This window comes from Argopecten irradians, chromosome 12, assembly GCF_041381155.1.
Source record: "Argopecten irradians isolate NY chromosome 12, Ai_NY, whole genome shotgun sequence".
Lineage (NCBI taxonomy): Eukaryota > Metazoa > Mollusca > Bivalvia > Pectinida > Pectinidae > Argopecten > Argopecten irradians.
In genome coordinates, this window is record NC_091145.1 from 17587455 (window position 1) to 17613361 (window position 25907).

The 25907-nt window shown below is 38.0% G+C and overlaps 3 protein-coding genes across 5 annotated transcripts; 1 reads left to right on the forward strand and 2 right to left on the reverse strand.

Moving 5' to 3' along the window:
* Window positions 1-821: 821 nt before the first annotated feature.
* On the forward strand, window positions 822-13825 carry LOC138336703 (uncharacterized). Its single transcript, XM_069286256.1, has 3 exons — window positions 822-1011; window positions 11182-11262; window positions 11812-13825. Exons 2-3 carry the CDS (start codon window positions 11225-11227, stop codon window positions 13808-13810), a joined length of 2037 nt encoding a protein of 678 aa, XP_069142357.1. The 5' UTR covers window positions 822-1011; window positions 11182-11224; the 3' UTR covers window positions 13811-13825.
* Window positions 2521-10956, reverse strand: LOC138336125 (uncharacterized). 3 transcript variants are annotated; one of them, XR_011210395.1, is made up of 3 exons: window positions 3501-10956; window positions 2877-2941; window positions 2521-2554 (listed from the first exon to the last, which is right to left on the reverse strand). XR_011210395.1 is itself a non-coding variant. In XM_069285438.1 (3 exons), exon 3 carries the CDS (start codon window positions 9737-9739, stop codon window positions 3797-3799), a length of 5943 nt encoding a protein of 1980 aa, XP_069141539.1. In that variant the 5' UTR covers window positions 9740-9874; window positions 10197-10261; window positions 10821-10956; the 3' UTR covers window positions 2521-3796. The 3 variants fall into 3 exon arrangements, 1 of the variants encoding a protein (XP_069141539.1); XM_069285438.1 differs by having other exon boundaries at window positions 2521-9874; window positions 10197-10261; window positions 10821-10956; XR_011210394.1 differs by having other exon boundaries at window positions 2877-10956.
* A 1995-nt stretch (window positions 13826-15820) lies between the features above and the next one.
* Window positions 15821-23256, reverse strand: LOC138335946 (inactive selenide, water dikinase-like protein). The gene is made up of 8 exons (XM_069285152.1): window positions 23164-23256; window positions 22814-23055; window positions 21263-21366; window positions 19946-20095; window positions 19496-19608; window positions 18781-18971; window positions 17020-17232; window positions 15821-16019 (listed from the first exon to the last, which is right to left on the reverse strand). The coding sequence occupies exons 3-8, from the start codon at window positions 21356-21358 to the stop codon at window positions 15835-15837; spliced, it is 948 nt and encodes a 315-aa protein (XP_069141253.1). The 5' UTR covers window positions 21359-21366; window positions 22814-23055; window positions 23164-23256; the 3' UTR covers window positions 15821-15834.
* Between the last annotated feature and the right edge of the window lie 2651 nt (window positions 23257-25907).

Sequence of the window (25907 nt, forward strand, 5' to 3'; positions counted from 1 at the left end):
AGATCAAAGTAAACAAACTACAGTGTAATTAAACTTTTTTTTATAAACTTGCTACAGTGGCGCTGAATCTGTAAATCACCTCACGGTCGTTTTGTGCCAATACGTTTTGACAGAATCTCAATGGACTATTGAATTCCTGGAGAACATGCACGACGGCTATTGAAAGTGCCATCCTATATTCTAGTATTTGTGAAATATTTTCAGGCGTTTCTAGTTCAAAATGAGATAAAGCGAAAGAATATAATTTATTTGATTCAATGTCTGAATTGAAATTTGATACTCTTTTACTTTATTACTTGGGTCTTTAGGTTACCTATGTGAGGATTCAGTCTTAAAGTAACTTTCTTTTGCAATCGTTTGTCACTTTTAGTGTCTATATTTATTAAATCAAAACTTCTGTTTTAGTACTTCAACTTTAAAACCGAAACTTTATGACAGTGTAGCATTTTGAAACCATTTTAAAAGATGCAGATAGTAATCTGTGACGGCAGCTTTAATAACAAGATTTCATAATACAGACTAAGGTTCTTATAATGGGAAACCTTACCGAGAAGAAACGATGAAATGAATCCATATAAAAAGATAAATATGCAGGGATACAACAAGGCGCCTTTAAAACTATGCAGTTACCACAGAATGTTACATGGGGCATCAAAGAATCCCTGTAGACACGACTATCCTTTAATATAAAGCTGTAATACAACCTATAGCTTATCTAAAAGTCTATCCCTGATCCCTGAACCCCTCATGTGTGTAGACTGTGGTGTACCCCTCCCGACACACACGTGTATGTATATACACATGCGCGCGCGCACGGGAGATAATCACCCCTAGAGACACAGCATGCAGTGGGATAGGACCGAACTGTAGACAGGGGAGGTTGGGTAGGGTTACAGAGTAAGTCACCCTCCCTCGGGCAGTGTACACAATGTTCCCCACCCTCGGAGGTGGTTTTCAGACAATCCAAACAACAAGTCTATGTAGGATCTGGAGTTTTATAACCGAACGATGGTGAGTAGTTTAGAATGTTATAATTACAGTAATTTAAAAGGTTCGCTCAAATTTTGTTTGTAGGTATAAGATAAATAACATTTTTGTTTTAATTCTAACCAGATGGTTACATACTTTTGAAACGTAAATCATAGTTGATATGAAACACTTACTAATGACGTCACAAAACATCTTCAGCCTCCGTATCTCACTTGTTGCAGTATGGCTACCAAGAGTGTGTGCGAAGATTACACGTGCGGACATGTTTCTGTTTTGTTGTGTAAATAGTAGTTTCAATTTTCTTTTAAATTTTGACTCCATAAATTCAGGTTTTAACGGAAATCAGAACAAATGAACCAAGACGGCTCTGAATATCAAGATAACTAGCACATGGCCAGTGTTATAATGGCGAGCAGACGTCTAGTTACTTTGAATGGCTGTCATATCGCGATAAACGGAATTATGTGTGAATACTGATACTGAAGATACTTCAGAAAATGTGTTACCATGGTAACTTCATTTAGGAGTACGGCCCCTTCACGCTTCAACGAAGTAAACCAGTTATCTACAGGCAGCGAAAAAATAAAACTATCTGAATTCTTGGACACGTGAAGGGGGCGGTTAGAATAGCATTCATGGACTTATATTATTGGGGCCATATTTTTAGGTTTATTGGGATTTTGGGACCAATCTGTCAACCAGATGACTGATAGTCAACCACCTTGTATTTTAATGATAGATGGAGATTGTTGTAGCTATTTCTCAAGAAAGTACTATGAAAGGATCTGTCTCAAACTTCGTATGTATAGACTCCCTTGGTGTCAAGTTATGCATGGTGTATTTAAGGACAGATCTGTGTGCGAAATGACCGACAGGCGTCTAGACATCTACAATGCAGAATCCCCCTGGGATCCCGTGTTGTAATGTTACTGATACAATTAGAAGCAAGTATCTTCCACGCCCCAATGATCACAATAGCGAAAGGTGGGAACGAAAACAGTTTTGTCTGAAATCCTCGACACACATGTCCATTTAATCCTTAGCACACTTCACAATGCATTGGACAACTACATGAAAGCTTATTCGGCATTCATTAACATTTGTGACAATAAGAGAACAAAACACACTTGGGGCTATTCACATTTGGTAAATCAATTTTGTTTTCAGTTAATAATAAGTTCATTAAGTCATCTTAAACAGAGTCGGTTAAAGTCTTTTACAAACTTCCTATAGTTGTTTTCAGTTAATCAACCTGAAGTGTTCGTAACTTTGTATAACTTCTTCGGCTAGACAAATGTGACCAGTTTGAAGGACTTTATAATGCATTTCATTTACGATATCAGCTGATAATCGGTTTGGGATTTTGCAAATATTGGCATGAGCCTTGCTGAGTGTTAAAAACTGTCGAATGTATATATTTTTTTTATTCAATATTTATACTTTTCAAAAGGAATTGTAATCGTCGCAAACCCAAGGACCATGTTCTGCCCCGTGAAGTTTGAGACAGACAGATAACAGAGTTCCTCAAGATAACTGCATCAATCTTTTATTGGATCCCGTAAAACTACAATTACACAAATACAAGACAATGTTACAATGTGACTACATTCAAAGTTTGTCTATACTCTAAAATGTCTGAATAAAAGGCTATGGAAGTTATACAAAGTTTCCTTGTTTGCGTACAGATAATTATTTTTCATTCAAGTTACACGTATAACTGATTTACAACAATTCGTGAACTTCTTATATATGACTGTTTACCATCTCACTAACTCATTATTATGAATATAACATGAATTACAGGTTTCTACTTTATGAGTATAGCAAATACATGAGTTTCTTCTTTACAATAAAAAAGAAAATAAACACTGTTCAATACAACTTACACTGGTTAGGCCTTTAGTACGGAACTGCTTCTCCGTTACCAGGTATACATTTGTACGTAGATTGACTATAATCAATACAAACGAGACATCTAAGGAAATGTTTACAAATCATTACCGTATCTGTTCAGCAGTGAACCCTCCGTGCATATCAAAATGATATGATCAATACTCGAATTATATAAGTTTTACCACCTTACATCTGAAGTGCCAATGTACACAGACTTAGCGAAACTAGCTTGGAATAGATACACAATACAAAATATCCAAACTTATTGTGTATACTGTAACGGAGACTAGGGCAACCTACTGAACAAATACGGTACAACACATACAATATGTAATGCTCATATAACCGCATTTTATGTAACTAGATGACTAGAATTAGAGGGAACACTTCGAATTGGTACATGGAATAAGTAACTTTAAATGTCATTGAATACAAACAAATAATAATAGGTTTTCCGTAAATGAAAACATAGGGGACGAAATGTCTTATACAAATTCGCTACATGTTTAACACCGAAATAAGCAGAGTATGATATTGACAAGGGTTTCTGGTTCATGCAGCGGGCGCTTGAGTATTTTTGCCTTTGTATTGTTTGTAGTTCGTATCACAAAACTTACACTGTGCGTCAATGCGCTCACGTTTCTGTTGTTGCTTTTCAATGCATCGCCCATGCTGTTCACCATGTCAGGGGAGAATACTCTTAGTCACTCGGGTGCTTGAAATATAGGGTGTCAGTACACCAAAATTAACTTCGGTGTCAGTACACCAAAATTAACTTCGCGACGAACGGCGTTCCAGCACACTCCCCGTCCTGATATTGAAGATATCACCATTTTATGTCATACAATTAAACAATCAACATTCTCCTTAGCTTTCTAGCCTATTTTAATTTTCCAGAAGAAGGACCATTTCGTTAATTGGTCGAGTTAGAAAGGGTCGTACTACCATCCTTCCCAATCCTCACTTCGGCCTTTCGTACCTTGTTGTCCAAATCACTTCGGAATGTCCTGGTCACAATACCCATCCTCCAGTCGGACCGAGGAACCGTTTTCTCGCGTAGGAGAATGATATCACCTTCTTTCACCTCTGGCCGCTCACTCTTCCATTTTTTGCGATATTGGAGATTTTGTAGATAACCTTCTCGCCATTTCCTCCAGAAAATGTCTGAAAGTGCTTGGACTTGTCTCCAGTGAGATTTATACATGTCTTTCTCAGAGAAGGTCAATGTTGATACATGATCGGCGTACCCGATCTTTTGGTTGAGTAAGGTAGCTGGGCTCAGAATCTCAGGGCACTTTGGATCAGTTGAGATGGAAGCAATAGGACGTGAATTGACTATGGCACATACTTCTGCCATAAACGTGGTCAGAACTTCATGGGTGAGCCTTTTCACAGAACCATCAAGCATCATGCCTTCTAGAATTCTCCGCACAAGGCCAATCATTCGTTCCCAGACTCCTCCCATATGGGAGGAGTGGGGCGCGTTGAATTTCCACACAATATCAGAATCGCTCAGATATTTGGCAACAGGTGCATCTCCAACATGAATTCCTGTTATTCCAAGTTCATTCACAGCACCGATGAAGTTTGTTCCACAATCTGATCTGAATTCCTTCACGTTGCCACGAAATGCTACAAAACGGCGTAGTGCATTTATGAAGGACGAGCTTGTCATTTCCTCTACTACCTCGATGTGTATGGCGCGAGTTGTCAGACATGTAAATAACACGGCCCAACGTTTGGAATTGGCTGATCCACCTCGTGTTTTCCTTGTAACAATCGACCAGGGACCAAAGACATCAACACCGACCGACGTAAAAGGCGGTCCTGGTACAAGACGATCGGCAGGAAGAGCTGCCATTTTCTGATGTTCGAATTTCCCTCTGAGCTTTCTACACGTGACACAATCTCTTATGATACTGGAAATTAACCGCTTGGCTCCGATTATCCAATATCCGTTATTCCTCAGTGAGCCTTCTGTTATAAGCCGTCCTTGGTGATGTACGAACTCATGGTAGAATCGCACAATGAGTTTTGACACATGGTGTTTCTTAGGTAGGATTATTGGATTTGTCTCTTCGAAAGGAAGACAACTATTTCTGAGGCGTCCTCCAACACGTAATATGCCTTTATTATCTAGGTAGGGGTCAAGTGTTTTAATAGGACTGCGCTCTGGGACAGGCTTGTCCTTTTCTAGACATCCAATTTCTTCGCTGAAGGTAGACTGCTGAACTAATCTGATCGCCGCAACTTCTGCATCGCCCCTGTTGGGCAGGAAAGGTTGATCATTTTCTGTATTACCTCTCCATCGATTCCTGAAACGTTGAACTGCACGTTTGATCAAGAGTACAGCATTCGCAAGACGTCTCCAACTGGAAAAATGTTCAAACCTTGTACACGGAGTTTTCTGACACACTGTTTTAAGACTTGTAACCGTGGGTCTGAGTTCTTTATCATTATCCGGCTCGACAAGGTCATACGTCGAATCATGGTTCTTCGGAAGTTGTTTAGGACCCTGTAACCACAAACTCTTCTCGAAACCCTTAAGCGTTGCTGACGAACGTGTTGCTTGATCAGCTGGATTATCACAAGTAGAAACGTAAATCCACTGTGAGGGCCTTGAACTCCGGAGTATCCTCTCCACGCGATTAGCTACATAGGTGTAAAACCTCCTAGTTCTGTTGTTAATGTATCCAAGAACCACTCTACTATCACTGTGATACCGAACGTTCTCAACTCCTAAAGTTTCACATGCGACTTCACCAACTTCGACGGCTAAGACGGCTGCACACAGCTCTAATCTAGGGATAGTGTGCCCTTTGGACGGAGCCAACTTGGCTCTGCCCATCACGAATCCAATATGAGAATCACCTCCAGAGCTGGTTTGCATGTAGGCAACTGCAGCAACAGCGAGCTCCGAGGCATCACAATACACATGCAGCTGGACATCGTCTGCTATGCTTGTCGAAATCGGTGTGAACATCCGCGGAATCTGTATGTCCTTTAGACTTGTCAAGGATGCTTTCCATGCATTCCACTTATTTTGATAACTGATAGGTAGAGGTGTGTCCCAACTGGCTCCCGTAGTTAACTCCCTTAACAATATGCGTCCCTGAATGGAGAACGGTGACAGAATTCCCATGGGATCAAAAATGCTGTTCAATGTTGATAGCATTTCTCGACGCGTTTCCGATTGCGCAGGAAGCTGTACGTCGAAATGGAAGGTGTCAGAGTCTAAGTTCCATGATACACCAAGGCTGCTTTGAGTTGGCATCTTATCTGCCTTAATGTCTATGGATGCGAGTCCTTCACTCAAATCCTCCTGTGGGAATGCCTGAACTATCTCCATGCTGTTGGATACGACTTTGTGAAGACGAATGTTACCATTATTTTGCAAAACCGACTGTGTCCTCTTCAAAAGAGCAGTTACCCTGCTAGCATCAGGGCCGGATGTTAGTGCATCGTCGACATAAAAGTCATTCATGACGAAGTTTCGTATGTCACCGTCTGCCTTCTCCACGGCTTTATGAAGAGCAAAGGTCGCAACTGCTGGCGATGGGCTGTTGCCAAAAACATGGGCTCGCATCCGGTGCTCTATTAAGTCGAGATTTGGATCGTTGTTTCTGTACCAGAAAAAACGAAGGAAGTTCCGATGTTCCTCCTTAACCAAAAACCGATAAAACATTTGCTCTATATCAGCGGACACTGCATATTTGTCCTTGCGGAAGCGCAAAAGTATGGATAGTAAGCTGTTTGTCAGGTTGGGACCCGATAGCAGATTCTGGTTTAGTGACGTTCCTTTAAACTCAGCGGATGAGTCAAAAACTCCTCTTATCCTCCCTGGTTTCTTTGAGTTGTAAACCCCGAAAAATGGAAGGTACCACACCTCGCCTTGGGGTGGAGGTGCTACCTCAGCCGCCCCAGAATCCAGAACCTTTTTCATGAAGGCAACGAAGTGGTCTCTTTTGTCTTTATCGGTCTTCAAACTTCTGTCCAGAATCATTGCCCTTTTTATGGCCACCGACTTGTTGTTTGGCAATTTCGTTCTTCCGGTTCGGAATGGCAAAGGTGCAACCCAAAATCCGTCTTCATCTTGCACACACTGGTTACTCATAATTTCCATGAACTCCCTGTCCTCTACAGACCAAGCTGGCTTCTCATCATCCTTTCCTCTCTCAAATAATGGGTCATAACGTATCTCCTCCTTTACCCAAAGGTAGTTTTTACAGGGAGCTAATATGGAAGCATGTCCGTTCACAATGTTTGTCTTGAACGTACTGACCTGGATATCTCCATCCGGAGGGTGGGCTTTGTTCAAGCAGACCTCACCAACGATCACCCAGCCTAAGCCAGTGCGTTGCGCAAAGGGTGAGCCTCGTGGTCCGGTAATTTGTTGGTTTACGTGATGTGCCTCTGGTAGATCTCTGCCTATCAGCAAACCGACAGAGCAATCAGGTTTGTATTCAGGAATCCTTGAGCCAAGCTGCTTTAGATGGCTGAAGTGCCGAACGACTTCAGGCGTTGGTATTTCGGATTCATCAGTAGGTATATTGTTGCATTCAATCAATGGAGGAAGGGAATACATCGTGGATCCTTCACTTGAGCGAATAACAAGGCCAATGGCCTTCCGACCAGTCAATTTAGATCTTCCAGAACAGGAGGTAAGAGTATATTCGATTTCCCTCCCCGCCATTCCAAGAGAATCCAAAAGTTCAGTAGAAGCTAGAGATCGATTACTTTGGTCGTCAAGCAAAGCGTAAGTTGAAACTCGTTTACTGGGTTCGTCCTCTGAAAATACCTCTACCAAGACTATCTTAGAGCAGGACCTGCCGTGGAATCCATCCCCACAAACTAGTGTGCAGTGTGTGTTGACTTTCTGATTCTCACTGCTTTGGTGTGTTTCCGTCTGATTGTGCTTCTCAACCTGATTTCTCGGATTAGTCAAATTTTCTTTGTTCCGTGTATGATCGCTGTCCCTCCGCTCATGAAGTACTGTTAGATGCCTTTTGCTACCACAGACAGAACAGCTCACCTGTGCCTTACAGTCCTTAGCGATATGTTTGTCTGTTGTACAGCACTTGAAACATATCTTGTGTTCCTTCAGCAGATTTTTCCTTTCCTCGATGGGCCTTCTCCCGAAATCTCTGCATTCGTTTAGGAAATGCGTCCGCGAGTTGTGAAGGGGACACATCTTGGTATCGAGTTCCTTCTCCTTTGAAGTGACTTCTGTTTTCTTTACTGTGATTGATCTGTTGTCCGTCTTTTTAGGGTTTCTAACTTCCCCACTTGTCGACTTTTGTCCTTCTATAGAGAAACTTGGGTCATTTAGTAGTCGAGCCATGTCCTTAATAAAGGTCACGAAGTATGAAAAGGGGGGAAACGATACATTTCTAGTGTTCTTGTATGAAAAGGCTCTATCATTCCACTTAAACTGGAGACGAGTTGGTAATTTGTTCAAAACTTGCCTAATTCCCAATGGCGAGTCGTAATGCGCCAAAATCTGTTGGTATCTTGGATCTTCCTTTAATACTAATATTTCTGTTAAAACATCGGCTAACTCATACATCCTCACATTGTCGATGGTCTTTGGAAAATTGTCAAGCTTGGATCTGAGACAAGCTTCAACAGCTTCCGGACTGCCAAAGCGTTCATCCAATCTCTCCCAAAGCAGCCTTTTGCCAAGTTCAGGATTACTTCCGTTACTGCTTCTAATACTTAATGCATATGTTGAGGATGTAGGACCCAGCCACTTCACCAAGAGGTCTAACTCCTCTGCTGCACCGAGAGAAGCCTCTTGAACTACTGCCTTAAAGGTCGTTCTCCACGAGATATAATTATTAGGCTTATCATTGAAAACGAAAAGTCGAGAGGAGGCTAATTCCTTTCTCATAAGGAAATTCACTATCGTTGGCATCACCTCATCCTTATGATCACGGAGTGGAGGACTTTCATCTGATGGTCTTGTGTTGGCAGCACTCTGTGTTTGAGGTATGAATGCTCTGGCTGTGGGACGTAGAGCTACATCCTCATGTGGAATGCCTGAATGGTCGTTAACAAACACTTTGGTTCTTTCATATGAACTTTCCACCTCATCCGGCAATATTTGACCATTTTCCTCCAAAGCCATTTCTTCATACGCCTCTGCTTCAGCTTCTGCCTCAGCACACAGTTGTTCATTCTTTACTAGATCTAGGTCCACGTTAAGCTCTTGTTTAAGCCGTTGAGTTCTAGCTTGGGTCATGGCCTCCTGCTCCTCTAACTCCGCTTGCTTCCTACGGATCTGGGCCTGCTTCTGTAAGAACTCCTTGGATGCTTTGGCCTTTGATGCAAGGGCCTTCTTCCTCCTTGCCTCTGAACTGGCGTCTGATCGACGGCTTGAACTTGAATGTCTTGATGATCTGTCAAAGAGTGAATCTCCCTTCTCGTCCAGTTGGTGTAACACGCTTTTAACCATATCATCTGACTGGGCATCCTCTCGAGTAAATGAGTCCAGATATCTAATACTATCCTCTGTGTAGTTTGCATGCATGTAGTCGACATAATCCCTAGCCCTCAGCCTGTATCGACTATATACTAGACAGAGTTTCGTCTTGGCATCGCCGATATCCTTGCGATTATCCTTCACATTTGTTACCTCATTGATTACCTCACACACCTCTTGCCAACTGTCTCTAAGTAAAGCTTGATGATTTTGGACTGTTTTCTGGTATAATTCAAATGCCTTTTCTGTCAGTGTCCTTACTCTCGGTTGGCGTTCAGGCGTAGGTATCTCAGAGCCTGTATCTCTCTCCCTTGTCTGTGGTGGTTGTTCCTGTGTTTTAGGTTTAACATTATCACCTACCTCTTGTTCAGACATCCTGACCGTTGTGTCTATCTGCTATACCTGGCTCGTCAACCCAGTTTTTACTGTTCTGCCCCGTGAAGTTTGAGACAGACAGATAACAGAGTTCCTCAAGATAACTGCATCAATCTTTTATTGGATCCCGTAAAACTACAATTACACAAATACAAGACAATGTTACAATGTGACTACATTCAAAGTTTGTCTATACTCTAAAATGTCTGAATAAAAGGCTATGGAAGTTATACAAAGTTTCCTTGTTTGCGTACAGATAATTATTTTTCATTCAAGTTACATGTATAACTGATTTACGACAATTCGTGAACTTCTTATATATGACTGTTTACCATCTCACTAACTCATTATTATGAATATAACATGAATTACAGGTTTCTACTTTATGAGTAAAGCAAATACATGAGTTTCTTCTTTACAATAAAAAGGAAAATAAACACTGTTCAATACAACTTACACTGGTTAGGCCTTTAGTACGGAACTGCTTCTCCGTTACCAGGTATACATTTGTACGTAGATTGACTATAATCAATACAAACGAGACATCTAAGGAAATGTTTACAAATCATTACCGTATCTGTTCAGCAGTGAACCCTCCGTGCATATCAAAATGATATGATCAATACTCGAATTATATAAGTTTTACCACCTTATATCTGAAGTGCCAATGTACACAGACTTAGCGAAACTAGCTTGGAATAGATACACAATACAAAATATCCAAACTTATTGTGTATACTGTAACGGAGACTAGGGCCACCAACTGAACAAATACGGTACAACACATACAATCTGTAATGCTCATATAACCGCACTTTATGTAACTAGGTGACTAGAATTAGAGGGAACACATAGAATTGGTACATGGAATAAGTAACTTTAAGTGTCATTGAATACAAACAAATAATAATAGGTTTTCCGTAAATGAAAACATAGGGGACGAAATGTCTTATACAAATTCGCTACATGTTTAACACCGAAATAAGCAGAGTATGGTATTGACAAGGGTTTCTGGTTCATGCAGCGGGCGCTTGAGTATTTTTGCCTTTGTATTGTTTGTAGTTTGTATCACAAAACTTACACTGTGCGTCAATGCGCTCACGTTTCTGTTGTTGCTTTTCAATGCATCGCCCATGCTGTTCACCATGTCAGGGGAGAATACTCTTAGTCACTCGTGTGCTTGAAATATAGGGTGTCAGTACACCAAAATTAACTTCGCGACGATCGTCGCAAACCCAAGGACCATCGTTCAAATCGCAATTGTGACAACAATAGAACGGCTACTCGTGGGTTCTGACGATGGAGGAATTGCCTGGTAACTTTCTTATTCGAATATATCTTGAGGTTGATAAAAAATTATGTAGCTTTTCACTTCACGTATGTCATCTCACGTTTGATAACATATTTTTTCTACATGTATTTCCATTTGTGCTGTATTTCAGTTGAGTCATCCACGTCTGTTAGGCAAAAGAAGCTGGAATTAAAATGTTGAAGGGACTCACACATATCGGCTGGAGAGTTGTGTAAGTTTATCATTACTTTAAATTTTAAAATGTACAATTACTTACAATTTAGGTCAGAAGGTGAACGAATGGTTTTAGTATTGCATAGAGTTTTGCAGAACGTGATTTTCAGAAACAGTACGTGAAACCGATCCATTACAAAATGCTTGATGATAATCGTGAAGTTTCCCTTTTTGAAATTCCCATTGCGTATGCCTTTGAAATTGCGTTTCCGAAAAAAGCAATACTTGGGACCCAATACGATACGAAAACTAGCTGATATATTTTGGTTGCAAACGTGTTCTTGAACAAGTTACAGCCCTAAAAGGAAGTTGTTTAAACAGAATACACTAAGAGATCTGGTAAAACCGACCATATATTCATAATAGGTGGCGATTCCTCAGATTACACCGGAAGTAGATACTAGTAGTATATGCTTTAGAAGAAATGGTATCAAGCGTGGACGCAATTTACATATGAAAAGTATAGGACTAGAATTGGAGTAGTGTGTTATTAAGATTGTTTCAGAAATGAATGATTAATTGGTAGTTTAACTTGTTTTTGTTCCAGACGATTGGTGACAATGAAGGGCTCTATGGTGGTTCGGATGGCCAAGTTCATGATCTTCCTGGGCACATCTTTGCTTCTATTTGTGTTCTACCAAGTCCATAGGTTTTCCGGCCAATTGAACTTCACAGCAATCGACAACACTCTACGCACCGGAAGTAACCGTCATGCTTATGATTTCCCAAAATTTATCGTGGACACGCCCCACTGTAAACTACCTAACCTGGACCCATTTGACTCTTCTGTTGTTCGATATCTCCGCAAGGGGGCGCTTATAGAGTGTGATAAATATTTGCCATTAACATATGAAAATGGAACGCGACTAGAAGTAAACTGGACGGCCATAATGAATTCAAAAGACCGTGACTATTTTGACCATTGTAAATATCAGCCAATCAATCGACCTTCATTCGTGGAGGACAATAACTACTACAGATATATGGAGGAGAGTATCGCCTTTAATACTTCACAATTAATGCGTTATGACTTCGTTAGGGTGAAGTGCTATAACAAGGCAGGTGGCCTAATGTACACAAACTTCCATCAGTTCGTGCGCCGGAAACCAAAACTGGACCGGAAGTGCAAGAAGGCATTTTTGAAACACCAACAGGAAACGGGGGTCAAAGAATCCCTGAACGTAGCAATGATAGGCGTGGACTCAGTGTCCAGACTGAACTTTATGCGGTACATGCGTCGGACCAAGGACTATCTGGAGAACACCTTGGGAGCTATAGAAATGAAGGGGTACAATAAAGTGGCTGATAATACATTCGTCAACATTGTCCCAATGACACTTGGGAAATTCCTAGAGGAGGTTCCATGGAACGAGACACTGAACACCATCCCGTTTGATGAATACGACTTTATCTGGAAGCAGTTTTCCAGTCGTGGCTTCCGTACTCTTTATGCCGAGGACCAGCCAGCTATCGCCATCTTTGATTATTTGAAGGAAGGATTTTACCAGCAACCCGCAGATTATTTCAATCGCCATTTTAGTCTGGCCATGACAAAACAGAAACGGCTGTGGTACAATGAAGGGAAGTGCGTAGGGACAAAGCTAGAGACACAAATTATTCTCGATTATTTTAAAGAGTTTATGCTAATGTATAAAAATCGTCCACATTTTGCGTTTGCTTTTATCACGGGTTTGACCCATAATGTTTTAGAACACACCGCTGTGGCGGACATTCCCTATATGACGTTGCTCAAAACCTTACACGAGTCTGGAGCGCTCAACAAAACAGCTGTGATATTCTACAGTGATCATGGAATACGATTTGGGAAAATCAGAGAAACTTATGTCGGCAAATTAGAGGAAAGACTGCCATTCATGTATGTAGTACTTCCGTCGTGGTTTCTAGAAAAATATCCAAATGTATCCAAAAATTTGAAAATTAACTCGAATCGCTTAACCACGCCTTTCGATATTTATGAGACATTGCGAGATGTGCTGTATTTTACTGGGCAAACCAGAACGGTACCCGCGGAACAAAGAGGAGTAAGTCTCTTTGACGAGGTGCCATTCTTACGCTCGTGCCAGACTGCGGGAATTCTGCCACATTGGTGCACGTGCCCAATCCACGAGACGCTGTCGACCTCTCTCTCCCAAGTACAGAACATCGCTGTAAATATTGTTCAGTCTATCAACAAACAACTGGACGGATATTCCGATATTTGTGCTTATCTGAACCTTGACCTTGTGCTCAACGCTACAAAACTTATTCCGTCAGACAAGGTGTTACGTTTTGAGCAAAGTAAAAATGACGTCATTAATCGTTACGTCAGATACGGTGAACGCGCGAAGGCATACGTGGATTTCCAGTTGACAGTACGTGCTCGACCCGGGGGTGGTCTGTTTGAGGCTACAGTCCGGTATGACGAGAGAAGGGACGAATATCAGATGCTTAGTGACGTCAGCAGGATTAATTTATACGGGGACCAATCAAATTGTATAGAAAAACACAAGTTAAAAAAGTATTGTTATTGTACAAAATCCAAATAAATTATTTAATTATATCCATTGTTTATTTCAGTTACTACACTAATTCTCTTCAGTCTATGTACATGTGATATCATCTTCACTTGCAAGGGATTTCCCACTTGGATACGAGAATTCGTTACAGTTTATGTAATTATAGACCAGAGTGTCCTTAGACGATTTTTATACGGTTTAAGGGTCTAGATTTCTACCGATTCCACATCTTAGACCCCTAAAAATGATTTTAATGCTCTCTTATCCTCATATCCCTGTTGGATTTCCAGGGAGGTACTGGATGGTAACTTGCTATTGGCGAATACATGGCGCAACTAACGATGTACAGACGAACCAGGATACATAGATGAATTAAAACTCTGACCGATAAGTGCCCTTATTTTGATTTTTAACAGCTTCTCAAATGTATATCAGAGGTCTTTCTACAATTCGACTTAAAGGTTTTCCTAGTCTTTCAGGAATTCTATTGGACCAAGGACCATCATCTTGAATGGACTACATATAGTTTGGACCCTTTTTGACCCCTCAAATCCATTTGTTTTTAAAACTAGGTGTCAAGAAATGAGATTGTATTTGAAATATTTGGGACATCCCCGATTAAACTGTAATTAAAGTCTTACCGGTGATTTTGCAGTTCAGTTGCTATGTCATGTGGTAAACATCCAAAATATGCATAAATTCAGCGAATTTCAAATATTTATTTTTGTTTAAATTTCATGTTCACTTCAGATTCAAAAAGATTAAGTATACATATTTCGCAAATAAGTGCCAAAATTTCTATAGTTTAATAATTTAGGCATGTTTACATGCAAGATTGTTACCATAGTAAATGCAGCTGCAATGATACACAGCCATTATAAGAAACAATACAAATTTAATTTATCGCAGCAACCCAAAAAATTACAGCGTAGTCTGTATGTTATAAAAGGTATTTACCAGGTTGCAGGCCTCCTTAAATGTCATTAGGTGTTATTAGGACATCAAGGGCTTTGGAAAACGGATGTACAAGTTGAATATCTTCTTCAAAAATTAATCTGGCATATTACCACAAACCCTCCACCACTGGGTCGCAAGTTTGAATTCTATGTGTGATTTTACCAGGTACAGTCTGCTGGTCATCGGTTTTTCTTTGGGTAAATTCTTCCACATGAGCATTGTGGGACATACTGTACATATATGTATGTAATATGTTGATAATTACAATTTGGTAAAATAATGACTTATACTGCAATGAACTTGGTATTTATTACCTGGTAATACAAGGTTCATTTCTAAGCCAATCGAAGGAAAGCTTAAGTTATTAAAATATTTTCAAGAAATTCACACATTACTTGTAAATATGCACAAAAATATCTTTCAGAAACAAATAAAAGACAGTATTTTGAATCAATTTATTTTTAATGGTGAGTTTGATGACATGATGAATGAATTTCAATTTGACACAAAATGATGAAAACTTGACAATGAGTTAAGTCACTGAAGCTGCAGTCATACTCAATATCGTTTCATAAACGTCATGACCACAGCTCCATGGGTCATGGTAACTTGGTGCCTGTGAGTATACTGACTCGTCAGCTTCCCCGACCCAATACAACATGGTTATTCAGGGCAGTTTCATACACGTAAACCTACAGACAACAAGTTAGCAGTGTTCCCAGTATACAAGTAACGATATAGCAGGAGACGTGAACAATGATGTGCTGGATCGAATCTAACTCAATATTCTAACAGCCGTATGAAGAACATACTGAATTTTATCCATAATTTTACATAAAAGATTTAATCTAAGTCACTTCCCTATGTTATTTAATGTTTCACTCTTGAAAGTCACTTAAACATGATCTTAAAACTAGTTTCAAATGAAAGGATTTATCAACAACTTCTCATTAAAAACCTTGTAGACGAGGCTATAAACAAAATGGAAGAAAATTTTAACAACTTGGAATGTCCTTCAGTTGACATATGTCATAAATGCTTTTTCCTTCCTAAACAAAATTTTAACAAAATGTCTTTTTTTGGGATTTGTTTCAATGCTACCAAAGTTCTCCATCGCGATCTTTAGCTGGTACCTCAATCACTCTTGGTTTGTCTATGATTCTGGCTGTTCGATTGCCCTTTTCTACGATTCCTATAATCCAGGACTGATATCCCTCCTGTTTCTCGATGTCCTTACAGAAAGCTGCAGCCTGCTCTCTGGGTAGGGCCATTAACAGACCACCTGTAATAATGCAGTCTCTATTAGCAACAGATTACAATCCATGAAATATTAATATAATGTTACAATTAGTATTTCTATAATGTTGATAACGTTGTGTTGATGAATTCAAATTTTAGACATGTATTTATTTTATATGGTATAAATTTTCATCTGGAGTTATCTCCCCTTACACAATCAATCGCTAGCTTCTATAATGAAAATTTTTTGACTTTAATTGAAAATCGGTCAAACACAAACCAGTAAGACTATTTGAGGCTACTGTAATCCGATTTTCTTTCATGGCTACTAAATTCCATGATTTGCATTTCACAACAAGATTAAAATTGACCGTATGAAAATTGAATGGAAACTGATATCAATTTATTTAAGTGATGTAGTTATATTTTTTGGAGATAATTTTTTTGCAATTTAAAATTAAAGCCACACTTTACGTAACTATCAACAAAAATTCAAGTTAAATTCGAATCCGATATTGTTAGTATTTGTAGATGTAGTTGAAATTAAAATATATTAAAGAATATTTATAATGCTTTTTTTTAAAAATAACTTTGGTATAGTAGTTGTTGAAAGTCGATACATGCCTTCATTTTAAACTGGTCGCCATAGAAGTTAGATTATTGCCAAACGGAAGACGGAAAGTTCATGACCCGTTTTCGGAAGAGTCGGACAGACGTTATGTAGCTACGGTAGTCACATGACGTTCTCGACAAAGACGTTACAATGTCGGATAACTTCGGTTTGTTTGACTTAGTGGGACACATCAAGCGATGTTTAATATTTATTTGATTTTTATCAAAATATTCCGAACCATAATCACTCATCTTGACTTCGATTTAGTCCTGTCTCTGCATGATTTACAGCATGATTTTTTTTCAACATTCTTCTTAATCATGAAAAAAAAAGAGAAAGATACGGATATTGGGCCTTTAACACTACAATAAAATTTGGTAATAATGAAATGTAATACCTGAAAACGGTAATAATGAAATGTAATACATACCAGATGTTTCTGCAGAAAGGCCTTGTAGTAGACCAAACATATTTCCACAGGCTTTGCTTATAGCAGCCATTTTAGCTATGATGGGTAGGTTGTGAATGACAAAGCTCACTTCATTCTTCTGTACTTTTGCGAGGTTCTTGGCGTGCCCTAGTAGACCAAATCCTGTTACATCTGTCGCACCATGTGCGTTATATTTGGCCATCAAACGTGCAGCTACAACATTGAATTGTTGTTATAAATATAGCAATTGTGGCCATTATTGGAAATCAGAATACACTGAAAGCTTCACCAACATGCGAGATAATATTCATATGTAAATCAGCAGAACATCTTAACATGGTTTCACTATCTAAAGTAGGCTAAACACCAATACACCATCCATGAAAAGGAACAAAACCACCTCCAGATAGGCATCAGGATTTGAAAATAAAGACAAAGTGTAAGGTATATTTCGCAAAAGGTATAAAACACACAATTCAAACATTTTTAGATATATGTCTTTTTGTTTGATCTATTTTTAAACATCATTGTTGCTTCATAAATTTGTCTGCAAGTTATTCAATCAGATTTAGAATATAAACAGACGTACTGTTACATGTCTGCTAAGTTGTGTCAATTTCTTCACTTAGGCTGAAAATCATGTGCTCAATATGCATAGAGTCCATCTTACATCGCAATCAATTTGCAACTTCAGTTTGGAAAGCAATTTTCAAAATATTTTGTCTAGATCTACAGATTTTTCACCCTCCCGATCCATGAATAATCCTGAAAGGCATGTATTTACTGTATCGCTGTCTTATAGCCGATTTCTGTAATGATTGGTATCACCAACAATTTCTTGCTCAAAGACCCATTTGGATTTGAAGTTCGTTTTTATACTCTATGATAGTGCTGGACATACACAACTCTAATTGGTTTCGCACGATTAAAATCTGCATTGTAAATTGCTTCCCGTAACACATGCTCTTTGAGCGATATAAGGATCAGTACAGAGACTTCCGATGGTCATGGGAATGGTCTCCGATTTTATCATAGGACAACACAGATAAGTAGTTAAGATATCTGTCGCTGGTGCGCTACAGTTAATGTTTACTTAAGGAATACTTCCAGTATCGTAGAACACGTTTTGACACGATTTCTTCAATCAAAATAAGAGATAATAGAAACAAATATCATCAAATAGTGGAAAATATCTAAAACGTGCATACACGTACAGGTTGTCAAATTTATGCGTTCAATAACACATACTGTATGCGAATCACGCACGTTTCTGCTTGATTGGGAACACTGTTAACTAACTCCTCACTGAACACAAATGTATGCTCTTCTAGGCCAGTCCATTATGATACTTCAGGGATTAATGAGTTGATAGAAACCTGGGTATCATTTTATGCATGAATAGTTCTACAAATCATTCAAAGAACAAGGGTTTGGTGGTATGTTCAAATAAATACTCACTTGCTTATTATACTATTTCAAAGACAGTGAGATTATTCAATTAATTGCAAATTTTACATTTATAACAACAATTAATTGCAAATTTTACATTTATAACAACAAAATAACAAAAGCTGATCAAATGTCCTGTCCAATAGTTTCCTCTTCTTAGATGGCAGATGAAGCTAGACTGAGAAATTGAACCTAAGTACTGTGAGTATAAAGGTCATCCAAATATGACCCTTAGTGGGATGTTGTCAGATCCTCTCTGGAATTATCAGATTGAATTTTACATTAAGACATAGAGATGCACAATGTTTTTACCTGTACGGTTAAGTCTGGCCATACTAAACATGGCTCGTTGATAGGCCTTCCTCACATCATCCTCTGTCACCACAAGTTTGACACGGTTCCATCTCTCCGGCTGGTCCAGCCACTGGTAGGCGTTGACGGCCACCTGAGTTCCTAGTGGTTTGGTTAGCACTAACACATCCCCCACCAAAGCATTGTCTGGACTGTCACATCAAGGTCATACAAGGTCAACATTATAAAGCTTTTTAGTTTAGGAATGACTTTCTAGCTCTTGTTAAGTTATTTTCAATTTCATAAATATAATTTATATTATCACACACTCGTTCTTTACTAAATGCTAAATTGTTTCCTAGTTTTGATAAAACAGCCTCAAGCATATCAATGGTAGAAACTAGAAAATTTGTTTTCATGAAACTTGAATCATTTTAAGACTATTTGTTGTATAAACATTACACTGATAGAGACTTTCCGTTGTTTGCTAGAACTATTAAGATAACTAGTATTTGGACTAACCTATCAATACATCAATTTCGAGATACCAAAACGACATAGGTGAAGTACAACTTACTATCGATTAGTCTCACTTTCAATGATATCATATTTTGATGTAATTTTTGTGATGTCACCCTGTAGTCATGACTAAATGACAGTAAATCATACTTCACCATAAATTTTAAAACCTCCTATTCATATGACACCTCCATAAAATGATATATGTTATACAGACGTGATGAACTCGTTTGGTTGACAAACAGAAGTTGCTACTCCACCAATGGTACACCAGGGGTTCAGCACAGTTTGGCCTCCAGTCACCGAACTTCCTGCTTCCTCAGCTAAATCCTACATGTTCAAGTCAATCCAGTAGTTTTTAAAACATATTGAAACTATTGAGTCCTTCTAATGGTGACAAATGCAGATTGAACAAACAATTTCTAAACAAACATTTTTGTTAATCCCTCCATAAAGGCCAAGATCAGGACTTATTTAGCACCAATATCGGGTTGTTTCCCTTTGAATGTAAATATTCCCAAATCTTATCAAATATTACAAATAAACATTTTAAAATTTAATAGTTTCTTTGCCAAACAAAATTTTATTGTTAATTGATCAATTATCATAATAAACAATTCGACCTACATGGTCATCCCAATCTATTTCAGATTTATATAGATTTTACCTTAAATCCCCTCATCATCATAGGAATGACAACATCTCTCTCTTTCTCCGTCATTTTATTGCTGACCGCTAGTAACATCAGCATGTTGTCACAGTCAGTTACTCCCATGGCATACAGGTCGCTCAGTACATTAGCACAGGCAATCTTACCCTGAAACCATGTTAAACTTGGTTATATTGCCTCACTGCAAAAATGCCAAACACTATATCTAATACTAATTATATCTTATGTACAAAATTCAACCAGAACAGGTTGTTTTTCATTTTGATCTTAAAATACCCATGAGCATTGGTACTGTATGTATGTCCTTGGATGGTATATAAACTGCAAATATGTAGATCTAGACCTAAGGGTGATTTTTGAGCTTTCATGGATTTAAGTTTTTTATATAAACTTTATTTTACATTGATTGTGAAACAAGTTATACAACTTATACAAATCACTTTCTATGACTTGAATGAAAGCATGCGAGGGGTCTTAGAGTGGGAGGAAACTTGAGTGCCCCGAGAAATCCAGGTGATCGGGCAGGTGACCCCTGACCTTTTCACATCCATGCCAGGGATTGAACCCCGGCCGGCTAGCCAGCCGTCTAGTCGAGTGGCTTAACCAATACATCATCCGATCACCAAAAAATGTTTAAGATGTTTGGAGACTTCATGCAACAAATGTTGCTATGCCAGGACAAGAACAGATGATAAATTTTCAGACTGTGAAAAAAAATACTCCTATTAATAACTATGTACAGCTCATTTATTACAGAATAGTTACGATATGAATTCAGAAACTTCAAACTAACTATGATCAATTAGTTATCTGATAAGGAATATACTTTTTATAATGTTGTTTGTTTGTTTGTTTGATTAATTAACGTCCTATTAACAGCTATGGTCATGTAAGGACGGCCTCCCATGTATGCGGTGTGTTGCGTGTATGTTGTGCGAGGTGCGTGTTTTGGGAGACTGCGGTATATTCATGTTGTGTCTTCTTGTATAGTGGAACTGTTGCCCTTTTTATAGTGCTATATCACTGAAGCATGCCGCCGAAGACACCAAGCAACACACCCCACCCGGTCACATTATACTGACAACGGGCGAACCAGTCGTCCCACTCCCTGTATGCTGAGCGCTAAGCAGGAGCAGAAACTACCACTTTTATAGACTTTGGTGTGTCTCGGCCAGGGGACAGAACCCAGAGCCTTCCTCACAGCGGCGAACGCTCAACTCAAGGCCAAAAGTGAGGCGGTTTTATAATGTTGTAAAGAATGATAAGACAGGACTTTTTGTTTTAATTCTCTGATATTCAATTTGATGTAATCACCTGCATGTATGGGTCATCAACAAGAGGATAAAAGAAATCTGTCGTCTGGACAAGAGAAAGCCCTCCATGTCTCAGTGGTGTGACAGAGGCATCCATCCCAATGCCTGAAAAAAAAAGAATGCATCAAAGTTAAAAGAATGTCAAATGTATTCTTATCACCTATAACTGTTTCTGAAGAATTATTTTAAAAACTTGATTGCCTTATTTTTTTACTTGATCACAACTAATTCAATCAACAAATTTCAAGCATTTTGCAGTAAGATGAACCAGTTTTCATGAAATATAAAGGCCTAAGGCATTCTCGTAGGACAACTACCTTTCTAAAACAAAACAAACGTTTCTTAAAAACAATAACATATCATGTTGAAGGTCAGCCCACAACCCCAGGTAAAATTTAGGGGTTCACCAAGGGGTATTTAATGATGGCGCAAATTATTGTTTATAATTAAATGATGGTGGAAAATTTAAATCGATGACCTAATATGAGGTTGCAACACCAAATAAATGAAATTTCCTCGTGTGATATATATTACATATATTACTGTATTTGACCCAATAAGCATCCCAATCCAATTTTTCTAGGCTTAAATTTACTTTGAATTAAATGGTGACTGAAAATTTGCAAAACTTTTCATGCATATTTCTCTTGGAGATTGATTTATGGCTTACTTTGTAGAATAAATCAGGGCAAGAAATATCCCAGGTCCGATTGCCTGAGACCAGTAAAATATGCTCCCAGGCAAGTGAAAATTATTGTAAACTTGCCCAGTTTTAGTGTTAATTACCCTGTTTTGGGTTAAATTCAGCTAATATCTCAATTTCGGACAAGTGATTTTCAAAATAAGTTTCTTGCCCTGTAAATTGATGAAAGGCAAGTGCAAAATTGTTTCTATCGGGTCGAATACAGCAACAATGCATGAAGATGGTAAACTACCATACAATAATTATATATAGGACAAGTCAGGAAATATAATATGACCCGCATTATGAAAATTAAGTTAATAACATTAAATTCCGATATTAAATTGCGATCAATCGCCAGAAATAAATGTCTAGTTTTAACGCTAAATTAGTAACTTTAGGACTCGTTTTAATTCCCATTTTAAAAAATAAGATCAGTTTTGGAAAGATAGAAGGCCTTTAATCTATATATATTAAACATTAATTTTTCAAATTTAAAAATTTTTCAATTATACAAATTATTTTATTAACAATTTCCCGCGCTTTTTCAGCCGGATTTACCATCAGTTTCCGTAGTCACGTGTCATAGTTTACAACCGGCCCCACCGCGAGTAGCAGCCATTTTGAATTTTTGGGACACGAAAGGAAATGTTAATTGCCTCATAATTAGATCATTTTCATTCAGTGTTTCTGCTCTTACTTCAGCTTCATCATATATTGAATGCATATTTCAAACATCTTCAGTAAAACAAGCAAGAAACGTGCCGTAGATATAACTATGTCGCATGTTTGTGTTTGTCGGAAGTGAAACAACCTGTTGTATGTCTCGTTTCCGAATAATTATTTTATTCTATCAAAAAATAAATATACCTATTCGTGGGGCAGCCGCAAGATATTGAAATTGCGACTGGTCCGCAACCTGGGCATTGCTGTCCTGTTGTAGTCCCTCAAGGAGCCGCTCTAGGGCTTCTTGAGGGACTTTACACCCTCATCCCTTTAGGTCAGCAAATTTTGTAAGTCGGAAACTAGGATCCAGTTCATGTGCCGCAGGATCGAACGGTCGCCGCAAAGCCACATTCTCAGGATATTCCATCGTGTCACTGATGTTTAACCTGAAAATAATAAATTCGAAACATTAGACACACAACCAATAACACTAGTATTGCGTCACTGCGTGCATATTAACGATAATTAACGAATTTCATTGCACCGGATTATACCTAAATTTGAGAATAATGGCTACCTCCCCACGCTCTATCGAGTGACGTCGGAAGTTCCCGGATGTGTGTTATATTACTGAGAGGATAACAGGTGCCCGGATGGGCATAGGGAGGAATCATTGTTTAATAATATAGATTTGTTATTATTTTGTCTAAAGAATACATACATTTCAATTATAAAAATAATGTAATTAATCTGTATCATGATATAAAACAAATGTGTCAATTTCATATGAATCAGATAAGTATAACAAATTTAATTTGCCGGGGAGACGCAACCATGCAGACTACATTAACGTTATATGCAAGGCACAGGGATCTGAGAATTCGTTAAAGATTATAAAATCATGGCCTCACCAGAGTGCCTTTAGACCCTTTTAGACGTTATTGAGGTCTAGGTAGAAAAAAAGCCCAGTAAAACCCATACTCTATATAGCGGGTGTCCATATTTCGCCGGGGTGCAAATTTCGCCAATTTTTTTTATAACAAGTTATAATTTGTTAAGCATGACATTATATGAGCAGCAACATATCAGTAAGAAATGAAGACAATATTTAAAACAATATTCAAACAATGAAATATCGTTCCACATTTGTAGTTATGCTCTTTTGTCAGTACGGTTCTGTGGAGGGGCGACAACTTTCTGTGTGGGTATCAAAGAGATTGACTTGATCGAAAATGTTGGTTATTGTGTTGATTCCACACAATGTTGAATGACAGTGTATGGACATGAATTAACTTGAAAGAATTTTAATATCTACATTTAAATCGTCTTTATTTACCAAAAATGGCGAAATATGTGGACACCCTACAGGTAAATGGTATCTGAAATTGAGGTAGGCCTAACTTGCTGTGCACTAGCAATGTCAAAATAATTGTTGATTTATTGTAAAGGCTACGCCCTCGCCCCTCTAAATCTTACTGACCCTATATGCATTTATTAGGGGTCAGTAACTGACTATATAACTAATATTATACTATCATCTAAAACGTTTAAAAATAGTCTCAGGGCACTCTGGTGGGTCCATTAATATATGAACTGTAACTCAATCTCAGTTCCCTGCAGTGGTGCAAAATACATTTCATTATTACAATTTATTATGATAACAAAAATCACGATTTAAAAATACATTAGCAGTACAGTACATCAACGGAAACAGTTAAATATTCATTTGGTATCGAACAAAAAAATATCGGTATGTATATTATGTAGTTATTGATGTATCGTCATATAGAACTCTTGTAGCTACATGTATAATTTTTTATCGAAGAATGAAGAATAGATATTTAATTAACAAAAACAGTTTGTTCCAAAGCCGATGGTTAAAGCCAGAGCAATGTCGTGACAGACAGATATAACAGAATACAACCTGACAACACAATGAAGAAAAAATCATCAGTATCATTAAAGGTCCATTACCTTTCCGAAACAGACAGAGAAAAAATAACAAACAAAAAAAACATTGTAATAAAAAATATACCGATGACCTAAGATGATGTTACAACACCAATCAAATGCAAGTTTTCCATGTGTTATCTATGTTAACAGTGAAGATTCATTTCGCTGTTTGGGCGTCTGGTGAGAGATCGTAATTAACTAGTGCATAGTAACAAGGATTTACAATTAATTAGGACTGTGGGAAACATACAAGATGGCCGCAAATTTACATTTAATTTATATTTATTTTTAGATGGTGATGAGAAGTGAAGTATTAACGTTAAGCTAATGTCTTTTGCGACCCCACAAAATTATCAATCTCGTTTAACATTCCAATTAAAAAAAACCGTTTCGGAAAGGTAGTGCATGACCTTTAAATCTCTCTGGTTTGCTGACATGATTAACACGCATTTAGTATCAAATACGGTGCCCATTCCGGAATTTATTTACCTTTGTAAGTACTATAGGTATGCTATATGAATATGTAAGATTTGAAGGACGTATGTACGTATAAGTTTTGCTCCAGAAAAGTGTGTTTTGAAGTAGATATTTATAATAAGTATGGCAAGCCAAGTTAGTTTTTATTCAGAATTTCCATCGAAAATTCTAATTCCGATATGGGGAATTATATTTCCCGATGTCGGAAATTCTATTGTCGATATCGGAAATTGATTTTCCTATTTCCGAAATTCTATTTCTGATATCGGAAATTCTATTTCTGATATCGAAAATTCTATTTCTCGGGTCAGAAATTAGAAAACAAATTCCAAAATTAGAAATTGTATTTACGATATCAGGAATCCAATTCCGATATCGGAAATTCAAGCTATTCTAATATACAAATAACGAATGTTCCTTGTTGCAGTAGAATGAGAGAGAATTTCTGATATAGGGAATTAAATTATAATGAATAATATCTGGAATTCAATTTCTGTTATCAGGAATTACTAAGATTTTCCGATATCGGGCATAGAATTCCCCATATCGGAAATAGAATTCTTGATATCGGAAATAGAATTTCCCATATCAGAATTAGAATTTCTGTTATGGAAAATTGTTTTTTAATTCCTGATATCAAAAATAGAAAATCGATAACGAAATTAGGATTTCCGATATCGGAATTGGAGAATTCCCGATATCAGAATAATTAATTTACGATATCAGAAATTTTACTCCTATATAGGAAATTTTAATTCTGATATCGGAATTAATAGAATAAAAAGTAACTTGGCTTGCCATAGGTAAGCAATATGGATAGGATGTCTAGTAGTGTACTTATATCACGGTTACAACACATGATTCCGCA